This window comes from Sus scrofa, chromosome 2 (genome assembly GCF_000003025.6).
Source record: "Sus scrofa isolate TJ Tabasco breed Duroc chromosome 2, Sscrofa11.1, whole genome shotgun sequence".
Lineage (NCBI taxonomy): Eukaryota > Metazoa > Chordata > Mammalia > Artiodactyla > Suidae > Sus > Sus scrofa.
Window position 1 is genome coordinate 3,070,978 of NC_010444.4, and position 21,727 is coordinate 3,092,704.

Consider the following 21,727-nt stretch of genomic DNA (forward strand, 5'->3'; position numbering starts at 1 on the left):
TGAGTGACGTGAGTCAGAGAAAGACAAATACCATCTGCTGTCACTCAGATCTGGGATCTAATATTCGGCACAAATGAACCTTCCCACGGAAAAGAAAATCTCGGACTTGGAGGAGAGACTTGTGGTTGCCCCAGGGGGAGGGGGAGGGAGGGGGAGCTTGGGGTTAAGGGATGCAAACGATTGCTGTTGGAAACCACGAGATCCTGCTGTGTAGCACTGAGAACTAGGTCTGGGTCCTTACCACGGAGCACGACAATGGGAGGAAAAATATGTATACATGTATGTGTAACTGGGTCCTATGCTGCACAGTGGAAAAAAAGATTGTGTTGGGGAAATAACAATTTAAAAAAAAAACATAATGGAAGATGTTTGAGAAAAAAAACGTTCATATATGTATGACTGGGTCCTACGCTCTACAGCAGAAATTGACACAACACTGCAAATCACCCATAGGCTCATAAAAATGAAACTAGAAAAATAACTGAATAAAAATGCATGGAAAGAAAAAAAGACCCCCAAGGGCTTGCTTGGCTCTGGTCAGGCGAAATGGAATGGGAGCAAAGTACTCCGTGGTTTTAAAGCTCACACTTAAGTCAACCCCCAGGACTAGGAACTGCAGAGAATAAGGCTCCCCTAAAATGAACCCGGGAGGTCAGCCAGCAACACACGACATGACAGCTACGCCCGCAGAAATGAGCGGGAGGGGTCTATCCACCTAAGAGCCCCCCCCACCGCACCACTCGAGGGGCGTGGGACAGGAATGACGCGGTGGTCGGCAACGCCCCCGAGGGGGGTGGGGTCAGTCACCAGACCTCGGGTATCCCCGGAGCCAGTGGCGCGGGCAATAACCTCTCCGTGGTGGGGGGGGGGACCGCGTGAGCGAGACATCGGTGCTCTGGGCCTCGTGCGGCCTGCAGTGGCCGTGTGGGCTGCCCCCACCCCCGCTGGATGTGGACGGGCCTCGGGGTGTGGCCATCACAGAGGTGGCTCCAGGTCCCAGGGCCATGAACCTGGAAGGACAGCCTGGGCACCATCGTGGGACCGCGTGGGAGGAGCAGGGGAGCAAAGCCCAGAGGAAGGAAGCTGGGGAACACACGTACACACACATGTACAGATGTTGCACAAGAGCAGACACACGTACACACATGCACACAGACGCGTGAGTGCACACCCACACACACGTACATGTGTATAGGTGTGTGAGTGCACACATGTACACGCCTGTGCACATACACATTCGGGCACACATGCACATACATGTGCAGACTGCATGAGCACACACATGCACAAACACACGCACACGTGCACACACGAACACATGTACACAATGCACAGATGCGCACATGTACACATATGCAGATGCACACAAGTGCACACATGTACACATGTGCAGACACGAGCGAGTGCACGCCTGTACACACACGCACACATATGCGTGCTAGCGCACACATGTACATACACCCATGCACAGGCATGTGTGCAAGTGCACACATGTACACACACCGGTGTACAGACGCATGAGCACACACGTACACACACATGCACTTGCAGACACGCGTGCAAATGCACACAGCAGCCACCAGCACAGTGCATCGTCTTTGCTACCTGCCTGGACCTGTGGCCTCATCTAGGCCTCGAACAGCGTCAACTGCTCCCGCTCTGCTGGCGGTTCCTAAAAACAGCTCCTGCGAGAGCTGCTGCCGCCGCCCCAGGGCTGTGCCGGGTGCGCCCAGGGCTGGTCCCCACAGGGGCATGGGACAGGAGAGCTGCTGCTGGGGAGCCCGCTCCCAGGTGCTCGCAGAGCCGTGAAGACGGGTCTGCACGAGGGGTCTGTTTTCATACCCCCCTGACCCTCTTGCCATGTTCCTGTTTCTAGGAAATACGTGACGAATAAAAACTGGGGCCTGCAAGAAGACTGAAAAGTGCACAGGCACAGACACGTGCACACACTGCCCGGTCTCAGCGTTCAGGCCCCCGGCCCTGCAGGTGCGCCTGCAGAGCTGCCCTGTGTGTGGAGGTCGGCCGTGGCCCCTGCCCTCATCTGCCCGGGCCCGGCTCCCTCGGGTAGTGATGAGAACATGCTGCAGAGGGCACCTGCGCCCCTCTGTCCACCTTCCCGCCTTTCACAGCATCCACTGATGCCTAACGCAACTTCCCATGAGGGCCCTGGCTCTGATGAGTCGGCCGGGCCCGGGCCGGCGCCACAGCAGCTGCCGTCACCTGTCAGCGTAACTCCAGTGCACCGGCTGTACTCTTTGTTGGCAGTGGAAAACGCTTCAGTACTTTATTGAAAGAAAGCAATAAATAACACTGTGATAAAAATAGTTCAAAAGTAGACTGTACATATACTTTGTTACATAATCAGCAAGTTCCCAAAAGATTACTAGAAAAACAGAATGGAGACAAGGAATTGTACAAGTAGATTGAAAGCAGAAACCAAAGGCAAGAAGACAGGTGTCTCTCCCTATCAGCTGCATAATAAATAATGCACCGCGATCTGAACACAGTTCCTGCTGGCTTTTAATATGTCACTTAAAAGATAAAAGTTACATTTGCTACTTATACAATCCAAAATGGCTATATCGTCAAAAATCTAAAAATGTACGACTAGGTCCCTTCTTTAAACCTGTTTACAAACAGATGTAAAGAGAGGATTTACGTAAGAAAAATAAGGCCTTTATTAGGGTCGCGTCGCATTATTTCCAGGGTCTCTCGCTTCACGAAGGGCTCCGCCATTGGTCCTCTCAGAGCGTCTGCCGTGGCCTGACCCCGCCTGCCCGCAGGAGGAGCGCGGGAAGGTCTGGGAAGGTGCTGGAAGGAAGGTGCTGGAAGGGGCGGGCGAGGGCCCAGCCCACCGGGTCTCGTTCCCCAGCCCCCGCCGGGCCCCGGAGACCAGGCTGGGGAGGAGGTAAGCGGTCCACAGAGCTTTGCAGAGGGTTCTGACAACGCTTTCGGTCCGGATTTTATCAGACACTTAACACCCGGTATTCATGTCTCCACGCTGCAGAGTAAAGCTGTTCTTGCTAGAAAAAGTACAGTGAAGGTCAGTCCTTAAAATGTAACAACTGCTTGAAATTAAGTTTGCTCACTTCAAAATGACTGTTGCAGAGCCGAGTCACATCGTGTGAAGGTTAGTGCAACTGTGTCTTGATTTTACAAACGCAGTAAAATCCTTTCCTCTGTGGCGGTTTATTATTAAAAAATTAAACAATGATAATTACAATAAAATGCACAATTTACAAAAGCCCTATATTTGTTCATAAGATTTATACATACAAGCCTTACCGCACATTCATTTGAAAGACTAAAATCAGATATAAGAACATGAACGGATTTGAAAGGATATTTATAGCCTGGATATACATGAAAAAGTAAGTAGCTATATAAATGAAGTCATAAGTTTACATAAATATAAGAAACATTAAATTCTAAAATATTTTCTCTATGGTATTCATGAATTTTTCTCTAATTAAAAACTCTGTAATAAAATATCTCCGGGTCCATATAACAAGTATGAACAGATGGACGATTCCATCGGGGTAGGGTCTCTGCTGGGCCACGGCTGCGCCTCAGCGGTAGAAGTAGTGGGGGTAGCCTGGAAGACAAAGGCGGGCACGGATCAGCGCCGGGCCGGGCGCGCGGACGGCAGGGCGGCTGCCGGGGGCTCCCGGGCCGCGGCCCCTCGCCCACCTGCCCTCCCCTCCCCTCCTTTCTGCGCTTCCGCTGCTTTGAGCGTCTAGAGAAACGTCACGGGCCAAGTACGCGGAGGAGAGGGGTCCCCGCCTGACCTCCCTCCGGCCCAGGTCTAGAGGCTGCTGCTAAACACGAGAACGTCCCGGCGGAGACGGGCGAACGTCCCGGCGGAGACGGGAGGACACCCGGCGAGAGCAGGAGAGAGCGGCCCTGAGGGCCGTGAGCAGGGGCTCTCGGGGCAGCAGTTAAAACCCGCCTCCGGAGTGAAGGGCACGCAGCGCGCGCGGCCTCCGGAGACGGTGCGCTCGGGCGGCTTCGGGGCAGGCGGCGCGGGGGGCGCGTCAGCCCCGCGCTGATGGCTGATGGCCGAGTCCCGGCAGCGCCCACGAGGTCCCCGCAGGCGACCCCGGGCCGGGCTCGGAACCACTCGGCCCGCGCTTTTCTGCCCTCTGCTCTCCGGCCGCCCCAGCCCAACGTCAGCGCGACACTGGGGCCCGGCTGCTCCCCACTCACCGGCGGGGCTTCAGCAGGAGTAAGTCCTGACTGTGGCAGAATCCAGCCTCTGCGATCCCGACACGCCGCCTGTCAGACCGCCGCGCCGCGAGGGAGGCGTGCAAACACAGCGTGCAGTTAGTCGTAAAACGTCACACGGGCGCAGGTGCTCACACACACACCCACACGGCGCCTGCACCTCCTGAGGTTCCGGGGAAACTTCCAGAGGGCGGGCGAGCCAGAGAAAGTGAAGCTCAGCGCCTGCACGTGGGGGTCCCCCTCGCCCCACCAGCCCTGGGAGGCCCGGGGGTCCGGGCTAAAACAGCGCTGGCACGCCTGGGGACACAGAGCCACTTCCTGATGACAGCTACCTGGCGCGGCAATGTCATTTTGCCTTCAGCCCTCTGGATTTACGGGGCGACTGGACCTCCTTTGGGCCCTAAATACGGCACCTGGCAGAACGGGTGAGAGGAGAGAGCAGCGACCCCGGGCGGTGACAGTGATGGAAGAGGCTGGGCCTACTCGGCCCTGGGAGCCACCGGGACTCCCTGCCGGGGCCCTGGTGACACTCCCCATGGGGCCGGTGCAGGGTGGCCAGAGGGGGGCGGTCTAGCAAAGAGGAAGCCCTGTCTCAGTTCCCGCCGGCATCATCTCAACTGACGGTTTTTCCTGTCGGGAACCAGGCTGCCTGGCCCAGCAGGTGAGCCCCGCACCCCGACCCGGTTCAAGGGGAACAAGAAATTTCCTCCCTAAGCGCCCAGCAGAAACTCGCGGCTCCTGAGTCTACGTTTTTGGTTTCCTCACCGGTCCACCGGACACCTCTTATCAATACTCTGCCCTGCTTCTAGAAAGGACGTTAAGGCTGCTGATGGAAACGGATCATCTTTATAAATCCTTCTGCTTCTAAGGGCCCCACAGCCCTGCTGCTATTTGCCTTAAAGAGCCGTGAAAACAACCCATTTTAACCGCTTATGCCTTAGGGTGAAAAGTCCTCTCCCATGCAATAGAGTCCCACACCTCTCTCAAGGATTATTTTAATCTAAACTCTCATGTGAACATTTAACAGGCAAATGCAGTTTGCGTTGAGGAGCTGGCAATGAAGCTATGAGAAAAATAAGAAAGCACTCGTTTAGACTATTCTTCAGTAAGCTGAAGGCCAAATTACAGTTAAAATCAGGAAAAATTAACTACATGCTCCTCGGGAGAGAAATACTCCTAGCATATTACCAAACTCTGGCAAAGAGATGCAGGTTTTTTTTTTTTTTTTTAGTTTAGATATCATGAGTTTATTATGAAAGACGTGGAAATTATTATTATTTGTCTTTTTTAGGGCTGCACCTGCAGCATATGGAGGTTCCCAGGCTAGGGGTCTAACTGGAGCTATAGCCGCCAGCCTAGGCCAAGCCACAGCAACGCAGGATCCAAGCCGCGTCTGCGACCTACACCACAGCTCACAGCAACACCCGATCCTTAACCCCCTGAGCAAGGCCAGGGCTCAAACCCATGTCCTCATGGATGCTGGTAGGATTTGCTAACTGCTGAGCCACAGGGGAACTCCTGCAGATCATTTACATGAGGCACCAATTTCAGAGCTTCCGTGGAAGAGGCAGCCGCCCGCGAGGCGCTGCAGCGGGACGTCCAGTGTCTATGTGTTTGCCAAGAACGGCGCCACCTCTAAAGCAATGACTCTGCCGCCCGGAACTCCTCTGACGCCTCCGTGCTGGGGGAGAAGACCTCGCCCCGGCTCGCAGGCTCGCTCCGTCCACCTCTCCACCCGCTCCCCTTCGGAGCCTGACCCACAGCCCCCACAGCGGCCTGCAGCGCTTCCTCAGATTTCCTGGAAGCGCAGAGCCTCCTGTGGCTACAGTTTCAACTGCCTTCTTTTTTTTTTTTTTGTCTTTTGTCTTTTGTTGTTGTTGTTGCTATTTCTTGGGCCGCTCCCGCGGCATATGGAGGTTCCCAGGCTAGGGGTTGAAACGGAGCTGTAGCCACCAGCCTATGCCAGAGCCACAGCAACGCGGGATCCGAGCCGCGTCTGCAACCTACACCACAGCTCACGGCAACGCCGGATCGTTAACCCACTGAGCAAGGGCAGGGACCGAACCCGCAACCTCATGGTTCCTAGTCGGGTTCGTTAACCACTACGCCACGACGGGAACTCCTCAGCTGCCTTCTTTCACCCAGTACTCAGTCTCAGAGGGAAGAAACTTTCTCAAGGCCTGCCTGCCATGAGCCTGGGAAAAGCAGAGAGGCAGCTTTTTAACAGAAGCGCTGCCCTGTACATCAGCCTCCCTGCAAGCCTCCAGCTCCGCGAGGCATATTCCTAAAGGCCCTTCGCTCGGGTTTTTACGAGGCAGGCGAGAGCAACGCGTAAACCTACCGACGGGGAGGGCTGACGACAGCACACGGCAGAGGCCCCGCCGTGCACCTTAAACCACAGCTCCCGCGGCCTGTGCAGCCCTGGCAGACAGCGGGGGCGGGCGGTCAGTGAAGACAGGAGCGCCAGCGTGACCCCAGCTACGCCCACACGGCAGGCGCTTTCCTCAGAGCCCTCTGTGCCCCTCGCAGCTGGCCCAGAGGACCCTGCCAAGGCAACCCTTTTCCGGAAGGGGACACGGAGCGAGTGGGGACACAGCAGAGCTGAGGGGTCTGCCAGGGACCCTGGCCAACCCTAACTAGCGGGGGTCCCCTGGCAGGAGGGTCGTCAAAGGGAAAAGCAGCGCGTGGCTGGGAAGGACAGCGGCGGGCCCGACGGCGGGGACACTGCCTCCGCCGTCTCCCTTCTCCCCGTCCCCTTGCGGCACAAAAGGCACAGACAGCGGCAGGGACGGAGGGAAGATGGGGAGGGTGGACGCCCTGTCACGAAGTCACCAAGGTGCCTCGGTCGCCCTCCCCGGGTGCAGACGAGTCCGAGGTGGAGGCCGTGTGGCCGAGGGGCCTCTGAGCGCTGCCGGCCTCGCGCACGTCTGGACAGGCGGGGGCGTCGCGCTAACGCGCTGAGAACGCGTGACTCTGCGCTTATCAGCTGGAGGAAGGTGCTGACATTCAACCAGACAAGCACTTGAAAACCACTGCGACCGCGCCACGCTCACACACCGTGTTAGGATGCCACGCTCACACACCGGGTTAGGACGATCCGCGGCGGCGCCGCGCCACCTACCGTCCAGCTGCGCCTTCTTTGGCTGCAGGGGGGGTGAGGACAGAGGGGAGGTGGCCCGGAAGTCCGCGGGGAGGATCTCTGCGGAGCCGGCGGCCACACCACGCACGTCCTTCGGTCTGAACTTCCTTCTCCAGGAGGGTGCTCTCCTAAAGCTTTTGTCGTCGTCCTGGTGCAGGGAGGACAGGGAACAAGACGGACTTTACACGGAGGAGCAGCCCTTTAAAACGCCTGCACTGGCTACTGCACCTCCGCGCACATGTATTTAACCCCAGTGTGTGTGTGTGTGTGTGTGTGTGTGTGTGTGTGTGTGTGTGTGTGTGTGTGTGTGTGTGTGTGTGTGTGTGTGTGTGGTGTGTGTGTGTGTGTGTGTGTGTGTGTGTGTGTGTGTGTGTGTGTGGTGTGTGTGTGTGTGTGTGTGTGTGTGTGTGTGTGTGTGTGTGTGTGTGTGTCTGTGTGTGTCTGTGTGTGTCTGTCTTTTTAGGGCCGCACCCGCATGTATTTAACCCCAGTGTGTGTGTGTGTGTGTGTGTGTGTGTGTGTGTGTCTGTGTGTCTGTGTGTGTCTGTGTCTGTGTGTGTCTGTCTTTTTAGGGCCGCACCCGCGGCATACAGGCGTTCCCAGGCGAGGGGTTGAATCAGAGCTACAGCTGCCAGCCTTTGCCACAGCAACACGGGATCCAAGTCCCGCGTCTGCGACCTACACCCCAGCAACGCAGGGTCCTTACCTAACCCACTGAGCAGAGATCAAACCTGTGTCCTCACGGACACAGGTCAGGTTCGTTACTGCCGAGCCGCGAGGGAACTCATGTGATTATCTGCCCAAATCAGGAACTTGTGACAGTGGCAGAGGCGTGTAACACCTTCGCGGGGACCCTGCTCTGTAAGCGAGGACGGACCTGGGCCTCCCGGCACGTTCCTCCTGCCATGAGCAGCTTCCACGTCTTTGTTACACAAATGCCTTGTCTTTCTAGGACCGCGCCCGTGGCCTACCAAGTTCCCAGGACAGGGGCTGAATCGGAGCCGCAGCTGCCGGCCTGCACCACGGCCCCAGCCACGCGGATCCTTAGAGGTTTCCTCTTGTACTCGAGCTGACACACTTTCCCTGGTCTGAAGACTGTTTTCGAGCGGTAAAGAGGTCTGCCTCAGGGGGCAACAGGGCCAGCGCATGGCTTCCGGGAGGGGACTCAGACATAGCAGTGAGTCGCGTGAGTCCCGGTTTTGTGTGCGGGAGTTGACACCGCGTCTCTCAATATGAAATGTGCTCCGGAAGCACAAAGCCTCTGGGTCGGGAAAGACATCCAGCTGTCCCCAAATACACCCACTCCACCCCTAAGCCGAAACCACTGCTTTACAGTGCGAAAAACTGTCCCTAGGGATACCGAGTTAAAGGGCAAAAGCTTATAAACAGCAAAAAACCCCACCATGTCTTACTGACGATACTAGTTTTTTTCTTTTCTTTTCTTTTTTAGGGCCACACCTGCGGCATGTGGAAGTTCCCAGGCCAGGGGTCGAATGGGAGCTGCAGCTGCCGGCCTACACCCCAGCCACAGCCACGCCAGATTCGAGTCTCATTCTGCAACTTACACCACAGCCCACGGCAATGCCGGATCCTTAACCCACGGAGCGAGGCCAGGGATCGAACCCACATCCTCAGGGACACTATGTCAGCTTAAACCACTGAGCCACAATGGGAACTCCTGATATGACTTTCTTAATAGCTCATTTGTTAATACATGTTTAAGAGAAAAGCCTAACTTGTTAAGTAAAATCATCTCTACATTTAGAAGAGCTACTCTAGTTACAGGGGCTCATACAAGCAAAATAAAACAATTTACATTGCTGCAACTTTAAAACCATTAAGCTGAAAACTCACCTCATCAAACCGTCTGTCAGTCCCCATGACCAAAAGGTTGTTAAACTCTCTTTCCAAGACAGCACGAGCCTGCAATCATAAAACACCACCGCCCTAAAACTCTCACCAATCTAACCTTAACATCCGTATACCATGTGTTTTAACCAAGACTTGAAAACACACCCCTCAAACCAAGACAGTCTTTTATTGACTTGTTCGTCTGTCTGTCTTTTTATGGCAGTATCTGCAGCATTCGCAAGTTTCCAGGCTAGGGTCGAACTGGAGCTGCAGCTGCTGGCCTACACCTCAGCGGCAAGGGATCTGATCCGTGTCTGCGACCCACCTCGCAGCTTGCGGCGACGCTGGATCCTTTAACCCACTGAACGAGGCCAGGGATGGAACCTGCGTCCTCATGGAGACCAGCATGCCAATATTTTATTGTATTTTTTAATTTTTTTAATTTTTAATTTTTTTTGCCTTTTCTAGGGTCACTCCCACGGCATATGGAGGTTCCCAGGCTAGCAGTCTAATTAGAGCTGCAGCTGCTGGCCTACGCCAGAGCCACAGCAACGCGGGATCCAAGCCGCGTCTGCAACCTACACCACAGCTCACGGCAACACCGGATCCTTAACACACTGAGCGAGGCCAGGGATTGAACCCACAACCTCGTGGTTCCTAGTCGGATTCGTTAACCACTGCGCCACGATGGGAACTCCAAGAATATTTTATTATTTATTTATTTGCTTTTTAGGGCCATATAAAAGTTCCCAGGCTAGGGGGCTAAGAGCTGCAGTTGCCAGCCTGTGCCACCGCCATGGCACTGCCAGATCCTTCACCCACTGAGTGAGGCCAGGGATCGAACCCACATCCTCGTGGATACTGGTGGGATTCACAACCCGCTGGGCCACAGTGGGAACTCCATGTCAGTGTTTTACGTGGGGGTTAAATGTCAGTCCATGGATGGGCACTTAGGGGAGGAATTCTTGACCTCTTGGAAATTACAGATGAAAGCGTGCCTCGTGGTCAGGGGCTGGTACTGGCAAAAGAGAAACAATCTTCTACAGAAGAATTTAAAAAATTGCTGAAGCTCAAACGAGCCCACGAGTCAAAAAGAATGATCCAGGGCCGTCACCCACAGGACCAAAATTAACAAAACCTTCCTCTGGCACGTCAGAGTCCTTTTTCTCTCCACATGAGAACTAAATGCACGGCACTCCCGGCAGCCAGTGAGGACGCTGGCCCTCGTCTGGTTCACTGCGAGACTCACGCTTCCCAGGGAAAACGGGGAGGCGCGGGCGAAGAGGCGGAGGAGTGCGCGTTCCGGGTGCGAGCCGCGCGGCCCGGCGTGGAGGGAGTCCCGGCCGTCTGGTCCCGCCCCCCCCGCCCTCCCCCGCCCCCCCGCCCCTGGGGGAAGCCGCGGCGGCGGCGGCGGCAGCGGCGGCGGGGCGGCACGCACCTGGGTGTTCTGCGTGGGGATCTGTAACAAGAGGGCCAGGGCGCTGAAGTCGAAGGTCTCGTCCAAGGCCATAAGCGCGCCGTGCACGCCGCTCTCGAGCAGGTTGTTGGCGTACTCCTTGAGGCCCACGGAGAGGATCCAGCGGATGACGCGGTCGTTGCTCCAGACGAGCACGTCTGCGGGTGAGGGAGAGCCGTCGGAAAAGCTCGTCGCCCACGTGCCCGCAGCCCCCGGCTCCCGACCACGACGCGACTCCACAAGGGCGGGGAGGCCCTGCGGGCGGGCGCACCAGCCCTCCGGCGCTTACACACCGGGCTCGGCCCGTTTCTATCCGAGCGGAAGCTGTTCGTCCTCCGCGTGAGCCCAGGAGAAACGACGTCATTACCCCGTTCACCTTCAGGACGAGGATCCAGGGGTCAGGGACGGAAGGACACATAAGAAGGTGAATGCCCGCCAGGCCCCGTCGTGGCTCAGCAGTGAACGAACCCGACGAGCGTCCGTGAGGACGCAGGTTGGATCCCTGGCCTCGCTCAGCGGGCTAAGGATCTGGCGTTGCTGTGGCCGTGGCGTAGGCCGGTGGCTACAGCTCCACATGGACCCCAAGCCTGGGAACCTCCATATGCCTTGGGTGCAGCCCTAAAAAGACAAAAGGACAAAAAAAAAAAAAAGTGAATGCCCATCAGGCACGAACATGGCTCAGATACAGACTCCCATACACTTTGTTCCCGTCATCAAGAGTTGGCACTATGTCAGGACAGCTTGCTCAATTCAGCACAAACCTTTCATTTATAATTGTGAAGCCTGGAGTTCCCACTGTGGCTCAGCGGGTTAAGAACCTGACTAGTATCCATGAGGATGCAGGTCTGATCCCTGGCCTTGCTCAGTGGGTTGAGGATCTGGTGTTGCCGTGAGCTGTGGTGTAGGTCGCAGACGTGGCTCGGAGCTTGAGTCGCTGTGGCTGTGGTGTAGGCTGGCGGTTACAGCTCGGATTCGACCCCTAGCCTGGGAAGCTCCATGTGCCGTGGGTGCAGCCCTAGAGAAGCCAAAAAAAAAGGGGGATCTGGGAAACAAGTGAAACAGCTTCACACACATCATCTCCAAACGCTTCTCTAGACAAAGGCACACACGGCATGAATGCTGGCTACTGGCTTTTCTCACGCTTCCCCGTAACTCAGTCACGACCAGACCGGCCTTCAAATGGGCCATCTCTGCAGCCATTAAATTTTCACCTTTAATTTCTTAGTAAAAACCAGGGATGAAACCATCACACACCCTCACAGGGCTGCGTACGGATCAAAGAAAGTAACCTATGACAGTGCCCACAGTGGTTCAATAAGTATTGCTATCACTATCATTAGTGATTCCTTTATTTTCTGAAAATTCTGGGAGGTTTCACTTTTTGGGCCACACCCATGGCATGTGGCAGTTCCCAGGCCAGGGATCGAACCTGCGCCCTAGCAGGGTCCGGGCCGGACCCTTCACCTGAGCCCCAGGGAGCAGGAGGTTCCATTCTGAGCCGGTGTCGAAGGCTCCCCTGCACTGGCTCATCCCATTCAGAGGCACAGGGAGTGAGACGAGCACCCCGCCTCCCGGTCGGTCCTCCCACACCCACGTCCCGCTTCTAACCGAGACGCCTGGCCCTCCCCGGCGAAGGACAGCCCATCTGCCTCCAAGGCCCGTCCCTCCAGCCTGGGAGCAGAGCTCCCTGTCCTCCGTGCTCCTCGAGTCCGCAGACAAATGGCCAGAGGAGCACTGTTCACGGTGACATCAAGGGAGTGCCCTCTGCGGCGGGAGGACCTCCCTCGAGAAGGCGCCTCTCGCAAAGGATGCCCTCCATCCGTCTCCAGAGGAGACGAGGAAGCACGAGATGCTCTACACTCCGTCCTCGGCCACAGGCACAGACAGCAGAGTGGGTCCTCTGCCAGCCCACGGGAGGAAAAGCGAGGCGACAGAAGGATGCACCTTCAGACGGAAGCAGCCCTAAAAGCTCCCGGCATCAAGATGGATGGAGAAATGATCCCAATGAACGCATTTTGGGTACACAAAGAGAGAAGAATCAAGAGAGACCAGCAGGATCCTGTACTCGGCTCTGGAGTTCCCTACAGTGTGTCACCAGCATCCCTGGAGTTCCCTGCGGCGTGCGCCAGCATCTCGGGAGCTACCTTACCTACAGCGTGTGCCAGCATCTCTGGAGCTACCTACAGCATGTAACCAGCATCCCTGGAGTTCCCTACTTTGTTTTGTTTTTTGTTTTTTTGCCTTTTCTAGGGCTGCAATCACAGCATATGGAGGTTCCCAGGCTAGGGGTCTAATCAGAGCTGTAGCCACCAGCCTACACCACAGCCACAGCAACGCGGGATCCGAGCCGCGTCTGCGACCTACACCACAGCTCACGTCAACACCGGATCCCTAACCCACGGAGCGAGGCCAGGGATTGAACCCGCAACCTCATGGTTCCTAGTCAGATTCGCTTCCGCTGCACCACGATGGGAACTCCTGGAGTTACCTACTTTGTGTACCAGCATCTCTGGGAGACGCGGGGCATGTCACCCAAACAAGAATTCTCTAACGTCGTGGGGAACGTGTTTACCCTGAGACCTTGACCTAATGACTGAGGTATAAGCCCACGCACACAGGCGCCAGTTCTCTGGTCGCGGAGGCGGATGCTAGCTCCACTCCTTTTACCCCTCCCTCCTCCTCCAGGGGGCCAGATGAGTCTCCTCCACTGAACGCATTTCCTGATTTGCTTTTTTTTTTAAAATAGGAAATCACCAAGGCTGCGAATACACTGGGAAGCAAGAACTATGCCGGATCAACGCAACAGACCATACTAGCCTTTTAGTTCATTCTGGCTTTCTTCTCTTCTTCTCTCCAGTTCTTTTCGGTCATAATTTAACCTTCGCAGGCACATAATTCCACACTGGAAACTGTTTCTATTTCCGATTAAAAAGAAAGAGAAAGAAAAACTTTAGACGCGGCAACAGGCACAGCCTCTAGCCAGCCGGCGAGGCGGCCCTGCGGCGCCCACCTGTGGAAACTGTCGACCATCTTCAGCTGCCCGCGGAGGTCCTTCTTGGTCAGGTGGTCCAGCATCCGCGCGTCCACCAGGCACTCCATGAAGTAGCTGCGGTACTGCGGGAGGCCCAGGCTGGGCAGCCACTCGTTGCCGATCCACTCGTGGTTCATGTCCCCGTAGGCCAGGGTCTGCTTTCAACAAGTGAGAACCATCAGTGCGGGGAGCAGCCCCAGAGAAGCGGCCAGAGGGCTGTTTACATGACCTTGAAACGGGGCTTTGAAGCTACGACACATTCTCAGAGGCTAAGGGCACTGGCGACAAGGCTGCTGTGTTTGCAACTTCGACATAATCCTGGGCCTTGTTGACCACCTTTAAATTGCCGGCAAATGTGCCAGCTTTCCACAAAAGGGATTCTACCATTGAAGAGCCAGGCTCATTTGTGCTCATAAATTGCCCTTATTTACCAAACCACAATAAAGCTGCAACTGGCCACAGGCTACTCTCCTGACATAGCTTTTATGTGCGACAATGCGCCAGCAAAGAATGATCACGACTCATGAACAAGTTTGAAGGATCAATCAAACCTACTCACTGCCTTTATTTTTAACACTTTGTTTCCTTCATGGACATGTTGATCTCACAACCCATCACGTGAATTAAAACAGTTTCAAAAGCGAGAAGGAAGCAGTAACTGACAGGACTGAAAGGACACAGTCACCGCCGGAGACCTCAGCCCTCCTCTTGCCAAGATTCGGGAACGGCCAAGGCCGACCTCCAACCAACCGCGCAGGGACCCAGAAGCTCTGGACAACACGGGCCCCCACCTGACCCTGCTGACAAGTCATCAACCGCTCCCCCGGGCAGCAGCAGGACCCGCTTTGTGCGGGGACAGGGCACGTTCTTCACGGCAGACCATCTCAACATATTTAAAGGGACTGAAATCACACAAAGCATGTTCTCTGACTTCAGCGTTGAATCAGAAATCAATTAAAAAAAGGCACCCAGAAATCTCCCAAATATTTGGAAATTAGCACGCTTCTAAATCATCCAGGTGTCAAAGAATAGAGCACAAGTGAAATGAGAAGATACTTGCAACTGAATAAAAGTGAAGATATAATCTATTAAAAAACTGTGGGACACAGTTAAACCGGTGCCTGGAGGGAAACTGACAGTATTCAATACTTGCGTTATAGGTGGAGAAAGGCTGAAGAGAAATAACCTGAGATACCACCTCAAAAAACCTGAGGAGTTCCCATCGCGGCTCAGCAGTTAGCAAACCCAACTAGTATCCATGAGACTCGGGTTTAACCCCCGGCCTCCTCGCTCAGTGGATTAAGGATCTGGCATTGGCCGTGACCTGTGGTATAGTTCCCAGACGAGGCTCGGATCCCATGTTGCTGTGGGTGTGGTGCAGGCCAGCAGCTGCAGCTCGGATTCGATCCCTAGCCTGGGAACCTCCATATGCTGCGGGTGTGGCCCTAAAAAGACAAAAAGACCAACACAAACAAACAAAAAACAAAAAAACACTTGAAACAGGAGTTTCCATCCTGGCTCAGCAGAAACAATCTAACTAAGTGTCCATGAGGAGGCAGGTTCGATCCCTGGCCTCGATTGGTAGGTTAAGGATCTGGCCATGAGCTGTGGTGTAGGTCACAGATCATGCATTGCTGTTGCTGTAGTGTACACTGGCAGCTACAGCTCTGATTCAACCCTTCGCCTGGGAACCTCCTGCATATGCGGCCCTAAAAAGACTAAAAAACAAAACAACACAACAACAACAAAAAACAGAGTTCCCGTCGTGGCTCAGTGGTTAACAAATCTGACTAGGAACCATGAGGTTGCGGGTTCAATCCCTGGCCTTGCTCAGTGGGTTAAGGATCCGGCTTCAATTGTGGCCATAAAAACAACAAAAAATGAAAAAACAACCAAAAACCCCCAACTTGAAATGAAAATCAGATTCTTAATAAATATCAGCAAAACTAACTACAGTGCTCAAGAGAGAAGAGAAGACTGGAGCTCCCTGGTGGCTCAGTGGGTTAAGGATCCAGCACTGTCACTGCTGTGGCTCAGGTTTGATCCCTGGCCTAGAAACTTCCGCATGCTGTGGATGTGGCCAAAACACAAAAACAAAGTGAAAGGGGACGTCAGCACAGACCCTACAGACACTGACAGGAGAGTAAGGGCAACTGTGCACAACTCGAAGCAACTAAAGTAAGGTGGTCCGTCCTTCCTCCCTTCCCCTCCTCCGCTCTCTCTTAATGAGAAGAGACCGGATGGATACACTAAGGAGAGCAGTGGGCAGGAGAGTTCGTCTGCCCTGGGGTAGTGGTTTGGGCTTTTTTGGGGGGGGGGGGCCCTTCACCATGGCACGAGGATCAAACCAGTGCCGCAGCAGCAACACCACCGGATCCTTGACTGCTAGGCCCCCAAGGAACTCCCTGGGCTCTTTTCATAAGGCCCCTGGCTTCAGACTGCCCTCTCTCCGTTTCCACCATGCAAATAAGGGGTTGAGACATGGCTGTTGTGGCTGGTTGATATTCAAGGCCACTCACTGAGCACTTGGAGGGTAACACAAAGTGGCTTTTGTTACACAGAATGGCTTCCACATTCCACTGACAAAAATGGTCCCATTTCTCGAAAGACATAATTTATGAGAGCAACTAAGAAGCAGAGCCTGTATCTATTAAAACTCAAATGTGTGGTTATAAACCACCTAACCCACCCACACACACATACACACAAAACCTCTACCCTAAATGGCTTCACCACTGAATCCTACAAAACAATTTTGAAAAAAAAAATACCAATTCTACACAATCTATTCCAACCTAAACAGAAACACCTAACTCAATGAGGCCAGAATTATCTTAATACCTAAAGCAGAGAAACACATTACAAGAAAACTACAGACCAATACCCCTCATAGACACAGATGCAAAATTCCTGAACAAAATATCAGGAAACCAATGCTCAATTAAAAGAACAAGATATCAAGACAAGTGGGGTTTATCCCAAGAACATAAAGTTGAGTCAATATTTGAAAAACCAGTGAAATTCACTCAATCAATGGAATGAAAGGCAAGCCCACGATTTTATCTCAAATGATAAAGAGAAGGCATCTGAGGATACTCACCATTCCTAAACGGAAATCTCAGCAACCTAGGAATGGATGAACCCTGCCTCAAGCTCAAAAAGGGCATCTACAGAACGTGCCGAGCTGACATCATACAATGCGCCCTGAGACGGGGTCAAGCAAGGGAGTCTGCTCTTACCACTTTTCATCAACACTGCTCTGGAGCTCCTAGCCACGGCAATAAGGCAAGACAAAGAACTCGAAATCCCGTGAACTGGAAGAGCAACGAGACTGTCCTTGCATAGGACCTGATTATCAACATAGAAAACGAATCTGCAGAGCAGGGGCAAGCATGGAAGTGAGTTTAGCAAAGTTGCAGGGTATAAGGTCAATAGAGAAAAATGAACAGTATGGGAGTTCCCTCGTGGCACAACAGGTAAGGATCCAGCATCATCACTGCAGTGGCTCAGGTCGATCCCTGGCCCAGGAACTGGTACACGCCATGGGCATGGCCAAGAAAAAATCTGAACAGTATTTCTAAATAGCAGAAGTAAACATGATTGAAAGTTTTAAAAATACCACTTATTATAATGTCATGGAAAGCCATGACATCTTTAGGGACAGACAGAATATGGGCGAGGTCTACGCAACAGAAATAAATACATTGTGTGTACAGACACACACATCAAAGAAAGGCACCTGCTACTCTCCAAGAGGACTACAGTACCTTCATCACGGGCATTCCGCAGTTACCTTACGGAGTCCCTACAAATAGCGTCTCTTCACGACCGCCACGCTCTGTCTCAAGAACATGGCCTCTACGGAGTTCCCACTGTGGCTCAGAGGTAACGCACCCAACTATGGTCCATGAGGACGCAGGTTCAATCCCTGGCCTCACTCAGCGGGTCAGGGCTCTGGCACTGCCTTGAGCTGTGGTGTAGGTGGGAGATGCGGCTCAGATCCTGAGTTGCTGTGGCTGTCATGCAGGCTGGCAGCTGCAGCTCCAATGCAACACCTGCCCTAGGAACTTCCATATGAGGCAGGTGCAGCCCTAAAAAAGCAAAAAAAAAAAAAAAAAAAAAAAAAGCCTCTATTTTAGTATTGACCAATGAAGCAGAAGGAACGACCCCAACTCCAAAAACAACACTCAGATTCTAAGAGAAAATATAAATGTCTCACTGCTTCCTATAAACCACCAGGAGTGGAGAAAAACATCCAGTATTTTGAGGCATCCTCACACTACCCATGCTCTTCCACTCTTTCAAACCTTACTCTCCTAAGCCTGGCACTCACAGCGTGAGTATCTGGTATTCTTTTCTTGCTCGCTGATTACGCATTATTGTTATTATTATTTTTAGGGCCACGCCCACAGCATACGGAGGTTCCCAGGCCAGGGGGCGGATCGGAGCTGCAGCTGCCGGCCTACGCCACAGCCACAGCGACGCCAGATCCGAGCTGTGTCTGCGACCCACACCACGACTCAGGGCAACTCCCGATCCTTAACCCCTGAGCGAGGCCACGGATCGAAGCTGCATCCTCATGGATACTAAGCAGATTCGTTTCTGCTGAGCCACGATGGGAACTCTAGGAAAACTCTGATTTAAAATTACTTTGATTTTTTGGTTACAAAGTTATCCTTTCAAGGTCCGTGGGCACTGTGCCACTGCGAGAGCCTCAGGGAAACTGCCGCCCACAGTCAGGGGCCTTCGACTTGTCACTAAACTCACAGGGTGTCGCCCGGTGATGGTGGGAGACCGCAGCTTGGAAACCACTGTGTTTAATGAACTGTCTCAGAGGTGAGGCTGCAAAACCGTGGTGACAGCTTTTATGGAGCTGAACTGGGAACTGAAAATTCAATGCGTACGTAAACGAGAACCTGCTCTGATTTTTTAAATTAACATACTTGAGTTATACTGTTGTGCCCGTCTTCGTGTTCATGTGTTTGTTTGGGGGCTCAATTTCTGAGGGTTCCACACGTGAGGAAGCCTCTGGAACCACACAGCATCAGGGCTGCCTGCAGTAAATACTGGCGGAGGCAGAACCTGGGCGACTCTTGCGCTGGAAATGAATCACGACAGCTTTCCTGTCAGCAGGTCTTACAACTAAGGCGACCTCACCAGGGCCAAGACACCTCAGCTCAGGAGCTGCGAAGCCACAGGGCTCTGCGGAAAGACCGCAGTCAAACCAAGTGAGCCACGTCCGTCAGGGCGAACGACCAGGGCGCCCCCCCTCGCCCCCTCCACGAAGGTTCAAAATTGTCCATGAGACGCGCTCTTCAATCCTGTGCTTTGCTTTGGCTTTCAAATCGTTAACAATATTCTGAATAAATCGAGATGTTAAAAACATTAAGAAAAGTCAATTACAAGCTGTCCTACTCCAATGCTTTTTGTTGCTGTACATACAGTGAAGAATAGATTATAGAAAGTCTCCAACCTGAGCCCAGCTTCCCTCCTCATCCTCCTGGTGTCACGTGGTTAGGAGGCAAAAGAACGGAGCCGTTAGTACTGGTGAGCCTCGGCACGCAGGCCAGCGAGCGCTGCAGGGGAGGTGCAGCTGAACGGAGCAAAAACGGTCACAGACGCAAAGCATCATGCAAACTCATGCACAACCAACAGTCCCAGCGGCTCATGCAGGGAGCTGGCCCCACGGCAAGCACGTCCACTGGGGGAACACCAGGGTCAGGGCGCTGGACTGAGGTCTCTACTCTACGTGCAGCGGGTCGGCCAACCTCAAGGCCCCGAAGAGAACGCAGAGTAGAGAAGACACGGCTTCTACTCCACACACTGAACTAATACCTACGGGGAATACTTAGCCAGCGCAAGTTCATGTAAAACGATGCTACGTTTTCCACCGAGAGGCCAGGAAGGGCGCAGCGCGAGAGTGGGGTGCAGAGAGGAGGGCAGGCTTGGGGCCGGGACTGACCGTGTGGGGCGAGGCCGGGAGCGTTTCCATCTCCTCGTGTGTTAACCAGACATCTCCTGTGGTCTAGGGCGACCCCAGGGACCAGCCACATCCGGTCAAGGGAAGCAGTGACAGAGAGGAAAGGTGGCAGACACGTAAGCCACGGGCACATCAAAGGAGCAGGCGGAGGCCGAGGCCGGCCCCCCCACCTTCTCGTTCTCGACGCCCACACACAACCCGAGACAGCGGCACCCACGCTTGCCCCCCTCTTAGGAAGAACCACAGCTGATGACACTGTGTGGTCAGCGATGCAAGAACAGCCCTCGTTTCTAGAGCTTTCCTTGCCACGCCTACCACCTGGGGCCTGTGAAATAGAGAAGAAAGTACACCTCGTGCCTCCGAAACTGCAAATAATTCCAAAGTATTTAAAACAGTCTTACCCGAACAAAGCACAGCCAACAAGAGTACAAAAGTCTCGCTGTGGCCCACGGCGGGGGGACCCCTCAGCCTGCAAGTGGCCGGAGGGGCCCTGACAGCCCACCTAGCATCGCTGTGGCCCCAAGAGGGTGGGCAGCTTCCGCCCGGAAACCGCTCCTCTTCAGCACATGAGACTCAATCCCTGAGAAGCTACTTTTCCCAAGAAACTTTGCGAACTCTGGGGAAACCCCCAGCAGCTCTGTTCCCCAAAAGGCGACAGGGCAGACAGCTGGGAGCAGAGGAGCTTCGGTGAGAGAACACGCCCGCAGCGGGGGACGAGGGCTCCCAGCCAGGGGTGAGAACGCGGGCTCATCGCCGCCACAGCTTCCCGCAGAAGCAACATGAGGCAGACATGAAAGCCTTCCCACCCCGTGAGTCAAAGCCCCGGACCAGGCCCTGCCCTGCGACTCGGCGGAGTGGGTGCGAGGCTCTGAGCGCCCTCCTCCGTCGCCCCTAAAAGTCCAGCCGGGAGGGAGCCAGCACAGAGCCTCCCCTTCAGAAACGAAGACCTGGCCCGGCCTTCGCACCCTCTGACCTGCCCGCGTCTGGCCGGTTTAACCCTCTCAGAGGATGTGCCGGGCCTTCCCACGGGAGGAGCACAAGTGCACGGGCACAGATCCCACGCGTGGACACTGCGTGGGATGTACACGGCCTCGAATCTGGAGGCCGCGGTCTGGGGCTCCCAAGAGGGAGTGCCAGCGCGGAACAGGTCACACGAGGAGAGCCGTCGCAGTGCGACCTGGGCCGAGGCTTGTTCCCCTTCCCTTTCTCTGAACGTGTATTTAAACCTGGGATGATTACGTTTTACCGTTTCGAAACGCCTACTTCTGCACGACGGCAGCATAGCGCGGCCGCGCTGCTCGCCAGTATTCGAGAACGTACCTTTGACAGGCCCGCGGCCTGCCGAGGATTAAGAGCTGTCACGTTTGGAAACGGGACCCCGGCCGTGCTCACAGCGCAGCAGAGGCAACCCGGACGCGAGACGCGCCTCCCCGGCCACGTACCGTCCTCGAGGTCGGGGGCGCCGAGGGGCTGGTCAGGGACATGATCTCCTGAATGGCCAGCCGCAGCTTGAGCCTGTGCAGGGGGTTGCTGATGCCGATCTCCCGCTGGATCTCGGTGTCCGACAGCGCGGACATGATGGCCCCGCTCTTCACGTTGGCCCGGCAGGCGGCCACATACCACGCGGGCATCCCCACCCAGAGCTGCGGACGGGAGACAGCAGGGCCACAGTCACGCCTCGCGCGCGGACGGACCCCCGGCCAGAGACGCGCGCCCAGCCCGGGGAGGCACCGGCGGCCTTACCTCCAGCCACACGACGACCGTCGGCCCGTCCCACTGGGCAAAAGGCAGGCCTTGTCTCCGCGCGTCCTCGAGCAGCTCGTGCCTGCCAACGACAAGTTCAAGACTCGCTGTCACCCACGGGCCAAGGGGGCAGGGGCGCCGGGCTCGGCCACCTGCTTTACTCTTCCAAGCCACCCACCCACCTCGTGCAAGTGCGTCACGCCGCCCAGAGAGCGCCTGGTCAGGACCCCCAGGGGCCGCGCTGCGGCCTCTACAGACTCGCTCCTTGCGGGGCGGAAGCCCCGCTGCAGCCTGAGAGCCCGG

The 21,727-nt window shown here is 54.8% G+C and overlaps 1 protein-coding gene across 11 annotated transcripts in view; it reads right to left on the reverse strand.

Annotated features, from left to right (window-relative positions):
• The window catches only part of PPFIA1 (PTPRF interacting protein alpha 1), a 92,241-nt gene continuing 72,772 nt past the window's right edge, over nucleotides 2,259-21,727 (reverse strand). For 2 of the 11 annotated variants that reach the window (XM_021082667.1, XM_021082665.1), the window contains 9 exons: nucleotides 21,425-21,506; nucleotides 21,124-21,324; nucleotides 13,681-13,856; nucleotides 13,488-13,585; nucleotides 10,653-10,828; nucleotides 9,218-9,286; nucleotides 7,346-7,511; nucleotides 4,207-4,275; nucleotides 2,259-3,595 (listed from right to left, as the gene is read on the reverse strand). In XM_021082667.1, the coding sequence (XP_020938326.1) occupies nucleotides 4,217-4,275; nucleotides 7,346-7,511; nucleotides 9,218-9,286; nucleotides 10,653-10,828; nucleotides 13,488-13,585; nucleotides 13,681-13,856; nucleotides 21,124-21,324; nucleotides 21,425-21,506 (1,027 nt within the window). In that variant the 3' untranslated portion in view covers nucleotides 2,259-3,595; nucleotides 4,207-4,216. Of the gene's footprint in view, nucleotides 3,596-4,206; nucleotides 7,512-9,217; nucleotides 9,287-10,652; nucleotides 10,829-13,487; nucleotides 13,586-13,680; nucleotides 13,857-19,174; nucleotides 19,202-19,663; nucleotides 19,727-21,123; nucleotides 21,325-21,424; nucleotides 21,507-21,727 lie in introns of all 11 variants that reach the window. The other 9 variants (XM_021082664.1, XM_021082666.1, XM_021082669.1 and 6 more) reach the window with 6 other exon arrangements.